The sequence below is a fragment of the Saccostrea echinata genome, unplaced genomic scaffold, assembly GCF_033153115.1.
Source record: "Saccostrea echinata isolate AGI-Se365-2 ecotype Australia unplaced genomic scaffold, CSIRO_AGI_Sech_v1 ptg000056l, whole genome shotgun sequence".
Classification (NCBI taxonomy): Eukaryota; Metazoa; Mollusca; class Bivalvia; order Ostreida; family Ostreidae; genus Saccostrea; species Saccostrea echinata.
Window position 1 is genome coordinate 9,799,209 of NW_026889805.1, and position 19,300 is coordinate 9,818,508.

The 19,300-nt window shown below is 33.5% G+C and overlaps 1 protein-coding gene across 1 annotated transcript; it reads right to left on the reverse strand.

Annotated features, from left to right (window-relative positions):
- Positions 1 to 6,358: 6,358 nt before the first annotated feature.
- Positions 6,359 to 15,740, reverse strand: LOC133173111 (peroxidase-like protein). Its single transcript, XM_061308041.1, has 12 exons — positions 15,611 to 15,740; positions 14,296 to 14,337; positions 13,706 to 13,870; positions 13,419 to 13,601; positions 13,116 to 13,256; positions 11,041 to 11,142; positions 9,080 to 9,172; positions 8,490 to 8,982; positions 8,211 to 8,411; positions 7,479 to 7,645; positions 6,914 to 7,016; positions 6,359 to 6,702 (listed from the first exon to the last, which is right to left on the reverse strand). Exons 1-12 carry the CDS (start codon positions 15,675 to 15,677, stop codon positions 6,636 to 6,638), a joined length of 1,824 nt encoding a protein of 607 aa, XP_061164025.1. The 5' UTR covers positions 15,678 to 15,740; the 3' UTR covers positions 6,359 to 6,635.
- Positions 15,741 to 19,300: the final 3,560 nt, after the last annotated feature.

Below are 19,300 nucleotides of genomic sequence, written 5' to 3' on the forward strand. Positions count from 1 at the left end.
ATTCAAAATTTAGAACATGTCACTGACAATTCTAGGAGTTTATCTTCGATAACGTTTGTCATAGATAACCACGAAATAAGAAATACCGTGTACTGAACAACAATAATTATTAACTTACAAATATGTTCACATGCTATTGGTTTGCTGATTTCAATCTGAACTTATTATTCTAGAAGAAATTCAAATTCTGAAATTGATAAATGTATTCGTAGATATATGTACACATAAATCGTGTATAACAACTTCCAGGACAAAAAGCTGTAGTTGGAGTCAATATTCAACAGGGTCAATTTTCAACGCGTTATTGTTTTAAGTGCAGAGAAACAAAATTACCAAGCTGTTGAAAAATGATCCCGGGTATAAATTTCACGACTTTTGGTCTCAATTCTCAACGTTGAAAAGCCACCCCTAGTTTAATATTTGAACGTTGGAAATGAACCTTTAGTCAGTTTTCAAACCAGTTCAATATTCTTCGATACATCGGTCGACAGGGGATGCTTACTCCTCCTAGACACCTGGTCTCACCTCTTGGACTTCCAGGGGTCTGTGTTTTGCTCTGTTCTAGATTCGTTTTGTTTAATGGATTTGTGAGATTGATCACTGTTCATTATCTGCACCCTTTACATTACTAATGGAAAAGTTGAAGATAACGAACAGAAATTGACCTTATTAAATCCTTAATACAAATTGTGAACTGGACAAAAACACAGACCCCTGGGAACATCGGGATATTGGATCAGGTGCCTAGGAGGAGTAAACATGTGTCACACACACCGTGAGCCCTCTTTATTTATCAGGTAAACGGAGTCATCCGTTTTATAAATCAATATAATAATAAAAGCCTTAAAACACAACTTTAGGTTGTATTTGGACACGAGGTCATTATAATGACTATAGAGTTAGGGAAGTTCTAATTTTACGAAATTGTTGAGAGCACAGTAACATCAATTTATTTGCCATTACCTAAAATTGATCGTATTCAGAACATGTCTTCCGTAGACATAAACACCATACGCAGGTAATAGTATAATCTTACAAAATAAACTAGGGAGGTTGACGATAGAAAACTGAGTCATCACGTCTGTCAATTAGGCTCCTACATTGTAATCATTTTCTAAGAAAACGCACGAGAACGTCAATCCCTTGTGTAACCTGCTACAGTTCATGCATGCAAAAAAGCACTCTACTGCAACCAAATAGGATGTGTCCGAGTGATACTTAGTGTTTACTCCCGGGTTTCTGAAAGAATTTTGTATTCAATCATATTTATTATTGTAAATAAAAAATCCAAAATTAACAGCATACAGCCTATAGTTTAAAGAATCGAGCGATTCTGTATTCAGTTAGAAGGAGTGATTGCAGAACTTCTGAACTGCCGAAATTACCTATGAAATACTTTTAATTTTTTGCTTTATGATTACATGTCAGTTTTGCTCAATCTATGGTTCACCTTAATTAATACTTTATTGGTAGAGAGGTCTAGGGTGTCAATTCTCAATTTGTTATGTGGTTTCCCAGAAATACGACAAGAGCGTTGTTATATTGTGCCAGAGAGATTCTTGTAAACATTTACTAATCAATTTAAATTTAAAAAAAAATGTACATGGTTTTTCAAAGAGAACATCATCTTTGTTTGTAAGGCCCATTTTTCTAACAGTGTTTTAGAGGAGAGGGATTTAATTTAACAATTGGTAATCCAACTTATACCCTTAGCTCTCTTTCTAAGGAGGGAATTCTTCAAAATTATATGTCAGTTTTAAAAATGTTTAAAATTTCCAAAAATCAAGTTGAATTCTTGAATTACCACACTGGATTCCTAGACTACATAAAAATCCTTACAAACAAAGATACATAGCGGGTTCCAGTAAATGTTCTACCAAGCCTCTTACTTTACAGCGGTGAAGGAGAAACTTCAGGAGTACTATACTATTCGAGAAGTGATGTAAATCAGATGTGGATACTTAAAAAAAAACTCAAAGGAACTTTGAGAAAATTTGAAATCACAAAATTTCACCGAAGTTGATATTAAAAAGATGGTTGAGTTTCTGATTGACAATATCTACGGAGTTTTTGAAGATCAAGTCTTCCAACAATATGTCGGAATTCTCATGAGTAATTGCGCCCCTTTATTAGCAGACCCATTTTTATATTTATATAAAGCTAAATTCATTTAAAAACATCTACATGAGAAGAAGACAACATTTGTTGTTGCATTCATCTCGACATTAAGATATATCGAAGGCGTATTATCAATTGACAATAGTTGCTTTCATTCAGATGTCGACTATATGTATCCCAGTGAACTTGAAATAAAGGAAACGACAGAGTCTGACACATCTGTTTCATATTTGGATATTTTACTAGAGAAAGATGTTATTGGTAACGCAACAAGAATACTTTATTATGCCTTCAACTTTTCTATCGTCAACTTCCCTTATTTATATAGCAATATACCCTTATCACCTGCAAATGGAGTTGACGTCTCCAAGTTGATTCGATACGCAAGAGCATTCTCTACGTATGAACAATTTCTAAAACGAGGCAAGCTATTGACAAACAAGTTGATGAAGCAAGGATATCAACAGTCTCGTTTGAAGTCAATTTCGCAACTTCTATTGTCGATAGAATGACATTGTCAGCAAAACAATGTAAGTCGAATACTGACTGACGATTTCATACTAATTGTTAAGTCATTATTTACACATTGAATTGTCGACGGACTTTCCCGTTTGCTCGATCATGACAAGAAGCACACGGCGAGTGTGACCGGTCGACATGGGATACTTACTCCCCCATGACACCTGATCTGATCCTACCTCTGATGTTTTAGAGGTCGATCCGTGTTTGCTCTGCTCCCAATTTTTATTGTTTCGATGGACTTTTGAGCTTGATTATTGTTCGTTATATCCATATTTCACAGTAATTTTGAAATATTCTTTTCTTAGATTTTCGGAAATTGTAGTTACTCTGTAGCCTTTGGAGATTTCAAAAAAGCTATTCGTTTATATTCGTTTATGATACAAGATGCTTACTAGTTTTCTTCGAATCACGTTTCAGTTTTAAAATACTTTTAACATTTCCACTCAACGGATATGAAATTGATTAATATACCAATACTGGATTCCAAAGTTTTATGAAAAATATCCTTACAAAGATAACTGCATGGTCTTTTGAATGCTCTACCAAGCTGACTGCAGTGTAGGTGAAACTTCAGACGCACTATACATGTCCTACTGTATTCTAAATATATTGTGGATTCATTAGAACTCAAACGAACGTTTAGAAAATTTATAATCACCATTTTATCAGCATAGATTACATCAAGAAGTAGAACTTCTCAACATTATGCAACCATCCTCACGGAAGGAAAAAAAAGGGGGGGGGGGTGGGTATTTGGATATAAAGATAACTGCCTCTTCAGTAAAAAGTCGGAAATTTCCATATCTCCGCAAAAATAACTTTGTTAAAAACAGCAGTTAACCATATTTAATATATAAGCATCCAACATTGGGTGAAAACTTAACTTAAGGCTAGGGCGGAATCTCATTAAAGGGGTTCAAAGCTTTACACTGGAAAAACATTTTCTATGATCATTTTCTTAAAGTCATGTATTTTAAATATGGAAATACACTGTATATACATATTTTTCCTATGACAAGACATGAAAAATCAAAATTAAAAACATGAACAGGTGACTATTTTGATAACATGTACCATCTTATGTGTTTTTTCTTCAATAAAACTCTAAATCAAGATGAAGTCAGTTCTACATGATTCTTGGACCAGTGTAAAGACGAATAAAGACCCCTTAGAAAATGATTTTTTTTGTAGGTGACAGTTTTCTACTTGTGCAACTTATAAGAAAATAATCTCCGTTAAAATATGACCCCATCCAAGCAATGTGATACAAAGTTTAAAAGAGGTGATTGATGCCAAGGTTTGGGTCTCAATGTTTGATTTCTTGCATTTTTCTGACGAACACTGGACGAACGACCAATTCAAATGTATTATAACAGCAATATTTATATATGTTTCTATCTATTAGACCTATTGTGTTCTCAGCACACAATAAAAATTTCACAATAGATACTTAACAGTGGCTATTGGTTACGGGGTATATATCTCTCAGTTGATTCGATACGCAAGAGCATGCTCTACGTATGTACAATTTCTAAAACGAGGTAAATTATTGACAAATAAGTTGATGAAACAAGAATATCAGCTGTCTCGTTTAAAGTCATCATTTCGTAAGTTCTTTGGTCGATACAATGACCTTGTCAGCAAATACAATTTATCGTTTTTCATACTAATTGTTAGGCCATTATTTACACACTGAATTGTCGACGGATTTTTCCGTTATTTCCCGATCATGACAAGGAACACACGGCGGGTGTGACCGGTCGGCAGGGGATGCTCACTCCTCCATGGCACCTGATCCCACCTCTGATGTTTGGAGGTCCGTGTTTGCTCTGCTCCTATTTTGTATTGTATAATGGACTTTTGAGCTTGAATACTGTTCGTTATCTCCATATATTTCATTAAAACTGTTATCTTAATATTTCCTTATCATCTGTTTCATATTTGGGTATTTTACTGATTATAGACGTTTATGCCCGACTAACAAATAAACTACAAATGTATCTATGGCAAACGGAATGACTTTTGAATCGTCTATTCCATCGGCAACTTACAAGTATTTATCTATTAATATTCCACTATCGCCTGCATGTGGTGTTCATGTCTCCCAACTTATTAAGAACACCAGAGCATGCTCCAAGTACGATCAACTTTAAAACAGAGACAGGATACTGTCAAATAAATTGATGTTACAGGGTTTCCAACAGTCTCATTTGAAATCAGCATATTGAAAATTCCTGGGTCACTTGTAGCAAATACATTTTTTTTTTTAATTTGTAAGGATATATATTTTGTAATTTTAGAAAATTGTTTACTCTAACAAATTTGCCAAGATCTTCGAATACATGTTTCAAAATTTATAAATACGAAACAAAAATTTATATAAGGCAATTGTACGGTGCCATTGAAGCCCAGAAAAAAAAATAGTTATTCGAACAATATATATATATATATATATATATATATATATATATATATATATATATATATATATATATATATATATATATATATATATATATATATATATATAAAAGATATTAGTTTTGACAAGTTTGTTCTTCGCTCAGACGAACAAGATATCTGTGTGGACAAATAAGTTCTTCCTTCGGACGAATTAAATACACTTGAAAATTATTTTAATATTTTTGATCGCAATTATTCAAACATTCTCATTGTACTCTCACACAAGTACTCTGATGTTGATATTAAAAAGATGCTTGAGTTTCTGATTGACAATATCTATGTGGTTTTTGGAAACCAGGTCTTCCAACAATCTGTTGGAATTCCCATGGGTACCAAATGAGCCCCGTTGTAAGCAGACCTATTTTTGTATTCATATGAAGCAGAATTTATTCAAAATCTCACACATTAAAATAAGAAATTTCTTGCCGTGGCCTTCAACTCGACATTTATAAATATCGACGACGTATTATCAATTAACAATAGTTATTTCCATTTATATGTCGACACCATATATTCCAGTGAGCTTGAAATAAAAGATACCACAGTGTCTGACACATCTGTTTCATATTTGGATATTTTACTAGAAAAAGACATTAATGGTTATCTAACAGCCAAGCTTTATGATAAACATGATGACTTTCACTTTTTAATCGTCAACTTCCCTTACTTATGCAGCGATATACCCTTACCACCTGCATATGGGGTGTATATCTCTCAGTTGATTCGATATGCAATAGCTCTACGTATACACAATTTCTAAAACGTGGTAAGTTATTGGCAAACAAGTTGACGAAACAAGAATATCAACAGTCTCGTTTAAAGTCATCATTTCGTAAGTTCTTTGGTCGATACAATGACCTTGTCAGCAAATACAATCTATCAAGTCAAATGCTGACTGACGTTTTTCATACTAATTGTTAGGCCATTATTTACACACTGAATTGTCGACGGATTTTTCCGTTAATTCCCGATCATGACAAGGAGCACACGGCGGCTGTGACATGTCGGCAGGGGATGCTCACTCCTCCATGGCACCTGATCCCACCTCTGATGTTTTTGGAGGTCCGTGTTTGCGCTCCTCCCGACTTGTATTGTTTTTATGGACTTTGAGCTTGAATACTGTTCGTTATCTCCATATTTCATCACGCTAACTTTGACTCACTCGAGGAAGCTTGTTGATGAAACACAAATTGAAGTGAATATATTTTGGCATTTTCCTTTATTCTGTTATATGAGTCAACATTTTTGAAGATGATTTACCATTTCTCTGCTTTTTAAAAACAGTTATTTTTCGAATTCATTTTCTCTGTAAATTTATACTTGCGATACATTGCATGGGGTCTTAACTTATCATCCAAAAAACACAATTTTACCACTTGTATGAGGAATTATCACTCGTTGTCATTTTACGCACAGTTTTTTGCTAGCTGGTCTTATGAAAAAAATCTTATTCCTTTATTTATAACAAATTAAAAACAATTGGGAAAGTGATTTTTAGTATTAACTGTTATAGTCCTTGCAAGCGAAATACCCTAAGACAAATTTCTCCATGGTGACCAGATCGGATGTGTTAGGTTGTTACATTTCACTCTTGGGTTTCTGGGGGGAAAAAAACAAGAGTCAATGCAAGAATACTATTCCTTTCCACTTAACAGATAAGCACACTTAAACAATCTAGAAAATTCAATAAGTACTGTTATTTCTTGTATATTAGAATCCACGTTTGTGCGTATGTTATGAGATGACTTTGGTATCACTAGTATTTTACTGTAATGAACAGAAAAATATATTGTTTACTGACTTTACTCACGTATTACTCATTACGAGAAATGCATGACGGGTAATCTCATCCACCTCAATAGTTTGACAAATGATGGAAGACAGTGTGACCTTTTTTATTTCCGTCAGCTGATCTAAAATGTTGGAGAGAGATAATCAAGAAATATAAAAAGATGCGTTAGATAGAGTTTATATCATAATGTTTTTAAATCTGATAGGTCAAGTCTTTAATACTGTCAGATATTGGGACGTTAATATTATTAAAACTGTTCCTGTTTTCAGTTAAAACAGATGTTAGCATTACTAGTACTCAGTAGTTAGGTATGAAGAGGGTGGATTGAATTCACTGAATAAAATACTTATCTGAATATGATAGCGATAAAGAATTTAAATGACATCGTACTTCTTGGTTATATGGATATATATCAAGAAAATTTATGCCCTGCTTTAAGATATTTTGAATGATATATTTTCCAATCTAAAGTCCAAAAAGCATTTTTATACATAATTGCGGAAATTAATGTTTCAAGTCTTCATAAGACGACAAGAATTATACACAGAACAACTGCATCTCTCGGGATTTCATTTTAACTAACCTTCAGTAAACCCTGTATAGCCATCGTTCTCGTACCAGAACCTGTCTCCTTTCTTGTACAGAATGAACTGCTTTGCTATCAGACAAGCAAATGTCGGCCCCACCACTCCACCTTTCACGTGCTTCTCAGTCATAGCACCGGCAAAGAGGTCTACATTTTCTAAATTCCTAACATTCAAATACTGAATGAAATTATCAAAATTTTAGAAGACTGTAATTATGTAAATAAAATTTAATCTTTAATTAGATTTTGATTGATAATTTTTATGATAAGAGTTTTCTTTCTTTCTTTTTTTTCTTTAAGAAATTTATGCAAAAAGTTCTTAAGGTGAATAAGTTCAGTAAAGTACAGGAACTTTTGTGATATTTTCAGAAACATGACATGTGATAATTTTGTACTTTTTATTAATTTTGTCATGTTTAAAAAGAAGAGCCTAAAAGAAAACTATAATATAACACTATTACGAAAAACTTGTTTTAACTTATTAAAATCATAGAGTTAAGGCCTAAAAATTATTAAATGCTAAGAAACGGTTAAAAGAATCAGAAAAAGAAAATTTCGTCAAGGGGCAAAAATGTGAATAGGATATGAACACACTTGTATAATCTAAGTGGTCATGCTAGTACGTTAAGCAACAGGATTTTACAATAAAAATGTCCTTATTTGTTTAAAACAATTTTTAAAGTTAGACCATCAATTTGTAATTGATGTACTTTGTTAGCAAAAACAAACCTATAAATGTTTTGAAGTTTGAGTTCGTCAGCAGTATTGTGATCTGAGAATGTTTTGTGATTCAATCCACAGAATTTCCTCCATTTCCAGTATGGTGGTATCCCATGATCCCTTCCACGCTGCAAATTGATGGCGGGAAGATCCAAACTCCTACCGGCCGAGTCCATGAAAAGCTTGTCTCTAACGCCACTCTCGAATACTCTTGAAAAACCCAAAAGTTTTTATAGGCATGAAGAGATAAATTTAGATTAGCAATTTTTTCTGTGACTATTCTCTTACCCGTCTGTTTTTGCAGTACCCTCTGCAAGCTGCCATCTTAAAACACCGTCACTTCCTTTTCCTTCCTTTTCGACACACATATGTGGGTGATGATAGGTGTCTTCAATATTCTTGCTCACAACTCGAGAGTACGTTTTACTAAACTGCTTTTGATGGTTTGTAACCTGAGAATGACCGAAACGGAAGGCCGCAACACCAAAACTATTTCTAGTAGATGCATCAACCTTCTCGTCATAAACCGTGTCATGGCCATTGGATTTAGGGAGGAGTTTGTATTGCTCCATAATGTCATGCCCTAATACAAGCGGCAGATACTCACTGTAAACCACATGTTGTGTGATAGCACTCACTATAGCACGAGTTTCTTGATAAAGTATTTCGTCATTCCACAAAGGATTGATAGCAGCCAATTGCTTTGCAATGTAATTGTGATATCTAACAAACAGAAGGTGCATCGAACCAAGATTTGGTACAACATTTACCCGAACATCTCCTAAAATGAAATGCGCAATATTACAGGTAAATCATAGAATACAATCAAAACGCACATTTCTCCTATGTTTACTTTAACACACCATTAGTGTCTTTACCTGCATTTGGACAATATTCATGTGTAGTATCATCATAAACACATTTGCTTGTGCCACCATCTGGCAAGCCGGCGTTCCTCTGACGCATTGTACCTAAAACAATATTTATCAGTATAATCCAGAATATATTACTAGTATCCAGAAATATCACACGACATTGTTTTTTTACTCTCATTAAAAAACTATGTATTTATATTCAGTATTGTATGATAGGGTTGAAGACAAGCAAAGTAGTTCTCAAAAGTCAGAAACTGGGGTAGACGACAATGGATTCTTGGAGGTAAAAAGAGTGACCTTTAGAAAAGATTATAGACCTAAAACTGTCCATTCTGTGAGAAGAAAGAACTATTGGAGGGCCGTTTGGTCCGATGCACACGGCATGACTTGCCTTCAAGTCTTAAAACTTAAATTTCTGAAAGGCTGTGTACACCTAATAAGGCGAGCCTTACAAGATTATAACCAACATTACCATAAATTCCACGTGTTTTTATTATTGAGTTCTCAAAGTGGAAAGAAAAAGAAACTAAGAAAAGGAAACTAAAACAGATTCTTTCCTCTTCCACCCCAAAACTAACGACTTTCTCTACAACTAAGTTTGTATAGACAGTCATTACCACTTTCGAATTCGCCAATCTACCCACATGTACGTATAAAATAGGCTGACACTCGGATGACTAATTTTCATGGGCTAACAAGAAAAAGTCGGCTTGGCCTTGTATTCAGATTGTATTTAGAAATAGAGCAGTGCTCTATTCCCAAGTCAGACTTGTAAGGGTGTATTAAGGGTGTACACACGGTTAGACTAGAACTTAAGTTTCATGACTTGTAAGCCAAGCTTTATGGTGCGTATCGGTCCTTCGGAAAAAAGTTTTTTCTCACAGAATGGACAGTTTGAGGACTATAACCGATAACCTACATAAAACATGTACTCTTCTGTGTTCATAAAGTACTTTCTTCTTTATTAAAGGTCCATTGTTCAAGCAAGATATTGTCTATTCACTAGAGTGTTTCAGATAAAGGGATTATTTACAATTTAATAAAAATAAAATACCGGTAGCATTCACTGCAATAATTAACTAAGTGGACGTTAAAGGTAAGTGCTATTTCTAACTGTATAAAGAATATGAAACACAAGACGTGAGACTCGAATGCCATTTTCATTGAAGGCATGTCTTCGTCTGAGGGGAAACGAATTTTTTGACGCAAAACATAAACCTAATGAACTTTGACCCAAAAGTGAATTTTTTCCGGATATTTTAAACCTTTGGTCCCGACAAATCAGGATGGAGAAAATAAGGTGAACGTAGAAAGTTTTCCATAATTGAATCAAGACTTGTCGAAGAAAACACAGCTGACATCTAAATGGGTGATAACTGGCAGAGAGTACGTAAAACCCTACACAATGATTGATTGATGTTGTCATGCTTAAGGATATCATGATGATGAGTGATAAAGAAATCAATAAAAATATAAGCTTTTTTTTTATAGCTATATTCAGAAACAAAGTGGAGCAAGACAGTGTACCAAACATCCGTGCGTTCCTATAAAAGAACAAACGATGTTCTCTGGAAGAAAGTGAGCAAAATGATTCAGAGGAAGAAAGAAGGAGCTACGGCTTCTTGACCGGGGGGGGGGGGATAAACAGGGTAAGTGATGTACCCAAGTGTTTGGTTGGTTCAAGTGAGATTCAAATAGAATTTTAAAAATATTTCATTCAAATTTGAGTTCTGACATCAATTGCAAGTTTCTGTGTTGTATTTGTTTCAATTCAATAACTTATCTTAAGATGCCCAATAAGTTATTAATACTGTCCCTTATTATTCATAATGGACATATTTCATAAATTATTGGACGAATATCTTGAGCCTTTCAATAACTAGAAAGTATTAAAAGAACAAATTGTGATGTCATACTAATGTGTTAATATGAAAAGAGGAAGCAATTTAGAGAGAAAAACTTACCATTCTGAAAAGTTCTAAGCCTATTTGCTTTATTCATATCAGAACCGTATACATTTGATGCATCAATATAGGAAGTGACGTCATTGATCTGCTCTCGACAACCTACAAGATTACTGAATGAACTCATCTGTACACATGGTAAGCATTTCTTTAAAAGTTAGCTTAATCATTCATTTCTCATAGATAGAAAAAAGATGTTTAGACATAAAAAAATCCAGTTAGTATTCATTTTAAAAATCTTTGGTGTAAAAAAAAGCAGTATTCGATTTCAAATATTTGAAAAATAGGAACAATTGAAATTATACTATGAAAAGGTGCTTTTTCTCTTAATACCAAGCAAATGCTTTGTATGTTATCATTAACAATTTTTTCCCCAGCTTGATTTAAAAGCTAACAGAAGTATGTCTTTCCTCATCTTCAGGTACGATAGATTAACTGCATATAAGTAAAATATATATGTTTCTTCTTTAGCTAATCTCGAAGTCGGGGGGGGGGGGGACTTAAGCTATACCATCGACATCAGTGTTCCAGGTTCAAGTTTTGGAGAAAATTTATTTCTAATGAAAAAAGTGAAGATAACGAACAGTTATCGATCTAAAAAATCTTTTAAATAATATTGGTAAACAGGGCACAAAACACAGACCCCTGGAAATTTCAGAGATGGGATCAGCTGTATTGGAAGAGTAAGCATCCCCTGATGACCGGCCAAACCCGTCATGAGCCCTATGTATTGATCAGGTAGACGAAATAATCCGTCCGTAGTCAAATTAAGTAAAAAATACTAGCCTGACAACTTGCATTAAACATGTCAGTCCAAATATGATCCAATGATAGATTGTATTGGCAAACAATGTCGTTATAACGACGTAGAATTTTCGAAATGCTGACTTTAAACGAGGTTGTTAAAATCCGGTAATAACAGCTTATTTGTCAGTAGCTTGCCTCGATTTAAAATTTGATCGTACTCAGAGCATGCTCTTTCATATCGAATGTGAGACGCAGGCGATAGTGGAATAATAAGGACAAGTTGACCATGGAAAAGTGAAATCGTCTCGTCGTACACCGTCTACAGTCAGAAAAATATCCAATTATGAAACCATGTGGCAGACTTTGTCGTGTCTTTCATTTAGATTTCACTTGGATATATCTTGTCAATATATTAATCAAAGTAACTGTAATATTGAAAATTATTTCAGTTTCGGTTTGCTTGACTACACCAATATTTTAGTACAACATGAGGATTTTGACTTAAGCTTAAGATGCTTCATGATCCCCGGGCCTGGTCTCCAGACTGCATAGATATTGTCAAGGAGGAACTCCAGCATCCTCTTAATATCAAATCTCACACTACTTGTGTGTAGATTCAGAATGATTTTAAGGAAGGAAGTAATTTCATAGATGACCAATCACAAAGTATGAAAATTTCCGATTTCCATTATTGAAGAAGCAGTTCTCTATATATATCAAAAAACCTAGTCTTTAAGTAACTCTTTGTCTTCAGAGTTACATTGATGATTCATATAGTACGTTTCATTGTACCAGCCAAAATTCTGATACTGCTTTGTTAGTCAATAATTTCCATTAGAATGGTCAGATTAATGTGTTGGAGCAGGCCTTTAGTTTTGGAGCAGGTCTCATTCTCGAGTAACTATAAGCCCCATAGTGATTGAACTTGCCAGGATGATGCATTTAGGTATGATGATGCACACTACCATTCTTTCTTCGGATGCCGGATCTCACAAACAATTTTCGGAAAAGTGAACAGGTAAACGTTTATCTACCAGGTCCATTCCTAAGTAGCTTCAAGCCCTATGGTATTCAAACTTGCATTTATGATGCATCTACTAATGCACACTACCCGACTTGCTTCAAAAGCTGGATCTGACCTACTTTTTGCAGATGAGTGATCAGCAGAATGGTGACCAAATTTCTGTAATGATGTATCTAGGGATGAACACTTCTAGAATACATCTATTCGTCCAGCTGAGCTCTGTAGTCTTTGATTACCTTCGTTTGTAAACCATTTTGATATTTACAGGGAAAAATATATTTTTCTATTGCAGTTTTGTACGTACACTTGTGTTCACGTTGTTGGAAAAGTGAAGCCGATCGTGTAAGAGGCATGCAGTCTTCTTTAAAGAATGGATCCCCTAGAGGAATAGTGATGGGTATACACGGGTCGCTATCTCTGTCTTCTCCACAGCAGGCAAAAGTTCCTGAAAAATAAAACTTATACACTATTGATTTAACCAATGGCTGATTAGAGAGAGAGAGCGAGAGAGAGAGAGAGAGCGAGCGAGCTACCTCAAATTAAGTGTGTCAATGAGAGAGAGAGAGAGAGAGAGAGAGAGAGAGAGAGAGGAGGGAGGGAGGGTTACCTCTGATGAGGGGTGTCAGTATCAGGTCGTGATCAAGAAACTGGCCAAACGACATATGAAGAACGTTAAGCTTTGGATCCGTATCGGTTGTTGAATTTCTGTTTTGGAATAGCAGGTTGCTGATTTCACGAGAACTAGGTAGTGGCATCTTCCTGTATCCTTTTTGTCGAGGCGAGTTACAATCTTTCAAATGAATTAAATAATTGAAGCAACAGTTAAAGATTTCATTGAACATTAGAAAATTTATGTGAACTACTGATTGTTTTACACATAAAACCGAAGGTTACCACTGTCATATTTCGGTGTGAGAAATCGCCTTTGCGCTGTGTAGCTTCTTCCCCAGTCTGGATGATTTAAATTATTACAAGATCCGTCCGCAGACCTGTATTTGTATTCAGAATTACAAGACAATTCCGGTGGTGACGCATCGCAGATTTCCCTCCCCTGTTCCTCTGTGAAAATTCATTAGAATTTATAGCTTCTTTCATTTGATTGAAAACCAGAATTAGCGTGTGTATTTAGTGTTACGCATGTTCTTCATCTGTCGTCTGTCTGTCAGTCAATATATTTATTTACAATTAACCAATTTCTTGCCTCCTAATTTCATGTGATAAATGACAGAAGCGTAAATATAGAAATACTTTTTTACGACTTTCAATTTCTTTTTTTTTTAAATGGGCGGCATTAAAATCCTTTTAAAATAGTGGATGTTATAATAATAATTCTATTATTATAATATAAGTAATACATTGAAATTTAATATGCACCACCTACACCACTGCATGCCTATATGTACCTTTCATAATCTATAGTAACTGATTTAAATTCCAAAAATGATAATTATGTTTAAAAGGAACGAGACATTATTTAAACTCACCCTTTTCGTCTTCTGCTTTAAGATGAAATAAGACTTGAAATTCTGCCAAAAATGAGAATTGAAAATTTAAACAAATAATATTTGAAAAGAAAATGAAATAAATGTTGTGGATCAAATGAATGAGTAATAAATGCGGTTGAAGAGAGCAAGATACTGTATGATATTATAATACAAAGGTTGTCATTTCCAAACCATTTTTAGTCAGATAGGATACATATTACTTGAAACAAACAAGTATGGCACTTTTTTTTTTTTTAACAAAGATTACGGAAATTTACATTAATTTAGAAAGTTAATTTCTACCATTGCTTTCTTAGCATACGAGAGAGGTGATGTTATTTCCAAAGCTCATTTTTTAAAATTTTGAACACCTTCTTGTGATATTACGTTATTGACGGTAAACAACGGAAAATCATGAACAATGATGTATCCTTTTCCAAAGTGGCAGTAATTTATACGATGCTAAAATTTTGCAGACTTAAAATTTACCATCATATCAAAACACTACTTGAACTTGATTAGGAAGAGTTAATTTGGGATGAAAAATTATTCATTGATTGAACCAGGATAGGCCAGGATATGCATGGTGGACCCCCCCCCCCACCTTCCTGAGAATTTTTATGAGACAAGATAACTCATTAAAAATATATGAATTTTAACATATATCTGTACTAAAAATACTCGAATTTTTAAAATATCATATCTGTATTTCGATATTGATATAATTTTCTGTTTTTGTTAAGTTTGAGAAATTGCCCTTTATCTAATATAAAATATTTTTATATACCGTATAGGAAAATTAAAACTTATCAAAAACGGGGAATAATAATAAGTAGAAAGTTTTGTTGAAGGTTTATTTTCATGTAATTAACCCTAACATTTTAAGAATGCAATATTTAAATCCAGTGATTCAAATTCTTTGGGAGGAACTTACAGTTTACCTATCATAGGAACCATCAATTCAATTAAGTTTTATGTCTGAAGTTCGAATCAACGGGTTAGAGAACGTTTGGATGGGATACTTAACTATTCACGCCACAAAAATATCAATGAATGAAGTTCATTAGAATAAAACTAAAACACTTATATAGCACATACTAAAATGTTCGCTTTGCTTCAAAATCCGTCTTTGGAATTAAGTTTTTCAATTTTTTTCCTTGATGACAAATCTTTTTTATTTCAATTTTATGTTCCTCAAACTTTCCTTTTCTTATATATAATAATAGTGTAACAACATGGTTTCAGTAATTGTCACCTATAAAAGTAATAAGAAAATGATAAGTAAAATCTTTCTGGATTATAGGGAAAGAATTACCTTGAATGCCAAGAATGGCAAGTACAAGTAGGAAGACCCGGCACATATTTTCAATTTGTTTCTCCATGTCAGTGTTATCATATTATACAACATATTCCGATCAATCAATGGGTTGATGGCAGTCCAGTTCGGCAGCCCTATCCGGATAATTCAATAAAATATAACCAAAATATGATATCACAAAAATCCGGATAATGTTTTAAAATACACTCAAAATAATCAATCACAATAATCTGGAAAATTCACTAAAATAAACCACAAAAATCCAAATGATTTAATGAAATATACACCCCCCCTCCCAATCCGGATAATTCAATAAAAAATATCAAAATATGTAATCGCAAAAAAATCCCGGATAATTCATCTAAAAATGTCCCAAAATTCCGGATAATTCAATAAATTATACCAAAAATAATTTATGTAATCACAAAAATTGGATAATTTTCTAAAATGTACCTAAAATATTTAATCACAAAATTCCGGATATTTCAATAAAATATACCCCCAAAATCCGAATAATTTAATAAAATATACTTGTACACAAAATATGTACATGTTGTCATGTAACGTTCATGTAGTATTTAAAAGCTTTACATCATGTATAATGTAATCAGTTTGTTATCGAGGGGAATTTTTATCGTACAAAGGATAAGGTCATCAAAAGTTAGCATTTAGTTTAATATTTCTGGAATTTCTGGTAAAAAAAAATGCTTACTTCAAGATCCTAATTTAATTTTTCACACACCACATCAAAGCAAGCAGACATCTCTGATGCCTCAGTTAACCAGCTATTTTGAGATTTACCTAAATGGTATTATTTTTGCTGTGAATTCATGTCGGCTGCATCTGTATGCGCAAAAGATACCCCAAAAATATCCTATAAACATAATACCCATATTTATCACAATTTTCTTTTCTTTTCTTTTTTTTTTTTATCAAATCATGCTTATTGTTGCAATTCTCGCCGAATCTTTATTGAAATTCGACGCAAAAATATTAAATAATTAATTTAAGAATTATTTTATTTATGATATACATAGAAGTATATACAATGAACATGGATTGAACAGCAGGGAAAAATTGCCTATATTGGTTCTCTCAATTAGAGATCAAGGTACAAATGTAACAATGATATATATTTGTAGTTGTACAAGGACATGTATTTTAAACTAATTTTTAAGTAGATTACAGAGTACAAAATTGAAAACAAAGGGTATGAACAATAAAATGGAAAAATGAAAGGGGGAGGGAAAAGGGGAAAAATTAAATACCGTTAATTAAATTCCAAAAAATGAAATATAAATCAAGCGTTATGGTACCAAGTAACAAGTAACAAATTATTTGAATCTAAAACAAGAAAATCTAAGAGGCTTTGAAAAGAATCCACTTTCACCAAAGAATGAGTATTCTTTTGACTTCAGGCAAATCATAAAATGAATTGGAATCATCAAGAGTGTCGTCTTTTTCTGAGAAATTGTTTTTACAATTCAGGATATGTTAACAACACATTTATTAACAGCAAATTTTTAACTCTAAGCATCTTATTTGCAAATAAAACTTTTTTTTTCATTTCCTATGAAAAATTGGGAACAAAATCTTATAAAATGATTAAGAGCTAATATCGGCCTTCAATGCTGAAACCATAGTTTAAAAGGGACGTCTTAATCTATTAAATAAAATTCTGGTGTGGTATTCCTCCTTAAGCAATGCTAATAACATTTTCCCCTTTATTTTTGTATAATTCTTACGATTGTATTGCTTGCTTTTGTAATAACCTTAGAAACAGGAAGCCTTGTCGTGATTTTGTAATAAACTAAAGGAATGAAAGTAAACAAAGAAAACTTTATACAAAATGGATAGTTACTTGTTCACAAAACTGACTTTTTAATATGAAATACAATTAACAGGAAGATATTTTGAATTCTTTATGAATTTATTGCGTATAAACAAAATCCTGCAAAATATTGTGAATACATTGCCCATAAGTCTTTTTTGTTTATTAATCAAACAATGAGCATACATACTCAGTTTTCTATACATAATACACACTGTATTATGAGTGAACAAAGCCAGTATTTTTCCTGTATAACTTCACTGAAGTTGTTTACATTTCATTTGTTTTAACAACATACCAATCTTGGGAACTAATCCCACTTTGTTTATGAATTTGAAGACAAGCTCATCAAGCTCAAAAGTCCATTGGAACAATACAGACTGGGAGTAGAGCACACACGGACCTCTAAGAACATCAGAGATGGGATCAGGTGCCATAGAGGAGTTTGTCTAAGTACCTGACCGTCACGGTAGTTCAGTCGTTAGAGCGCTCGCTCCGTGATCGGAAGGTCGTGTGTTCGAATCACGGCCGCGACTGACCTAAGTCGATAAACAAGAATAGATATGGGTTACCCCATATTCAAGGTATTCGGCTTTTAAATTACTCAAATTTCCACTGTGCTCAGCTGATCCCCATAAGAAAAAATTGTACTTGTTATGAAACTAGTTCTTCAATCCGTAGCAAATACTGTCAACAGTCTTGCGTCACTAGCAAACAATGAACACACCTGTGATTGCAAGACCAAATAGCCTAGTGTCCGTTCTGACATATTTCATTTTGTCAAATAAAATCTGCAACACGTGCGATCAGAAAGTCAATGGCATCTAAATTCGTTGTTTTTCCGCTAGTCGGGAAGTCCCGAGAAGTTGCGATTGCAGCTGTTATATAACCACTCCGTCAGTAAACAGTTAAAAAAAGAAACAAAAACCACACACACACACACACTTAATGATTAACATTATCTATCATAAGAAATTGTATAATAATTAACGAAGAATAATCATGAAAGTAATGTAATTGGTGAAAAGATTGTCAATCGAAGAATGACCTACATATTTTCGGGGAAAAGGCTGAGAATATGAATACTTCTTATCTACATTTCTAGGGATAAAATGATTTTCTTAAAATCATTTTACGTTAATTTTGTTTTCTTCCATGTATAACATACACATCGATATTCTAAACATTTGTTGTAATGTTGTATCTGCTGATCATGAATGGACTATATTTTATCCGAGCAAATGTGTGAAGAGCACCTGGCTTTAGTAATATATCTTGAATAGATAGTATGCACTGATCGAATATATTAAAAATAGGTAGAAAGTGTTCCTTCGCCAAGCGCTCGGAACTTCGAAGTGAAAGTTGCGGGTCCTTCGGATGAGACCTTAAAAAGCGAGGCCCCGTGTCACAGTAGGCGTTGGCACGGTAAAGATCCCTCACTGCTCAATGGCGTCTCTATATGAGTGAGAAAATCTCGAACAACATACAATCAATCAATCTAAGCATTTTCTAGTCTACTTAACGATAAACATTTACATAAAAAAACGCTTTCCAGCAACGCTCAGAATCATTTGTGTATCCCCTAAAACCAATAAATATTGATATAAATGTCTATATTTAAAAGGTATTCTGTTTACTTTACGTTTTTACTACTTCATTTGACGAAGGAGAGGCTGCTTTGATTAATTCTGAAAGAGATGACTTGTGCCTTAAAAAACCTCATCAACAAATTCCCTGTCGCTTAAAATGTCAAATGATCTGTCTTTGACATATCTTTTACTTAACATAAAAATATTATTACAATTTGTTTCTGGATCATATTGAAATATTAGTAAATAATTGGGGAAAGAGTATAA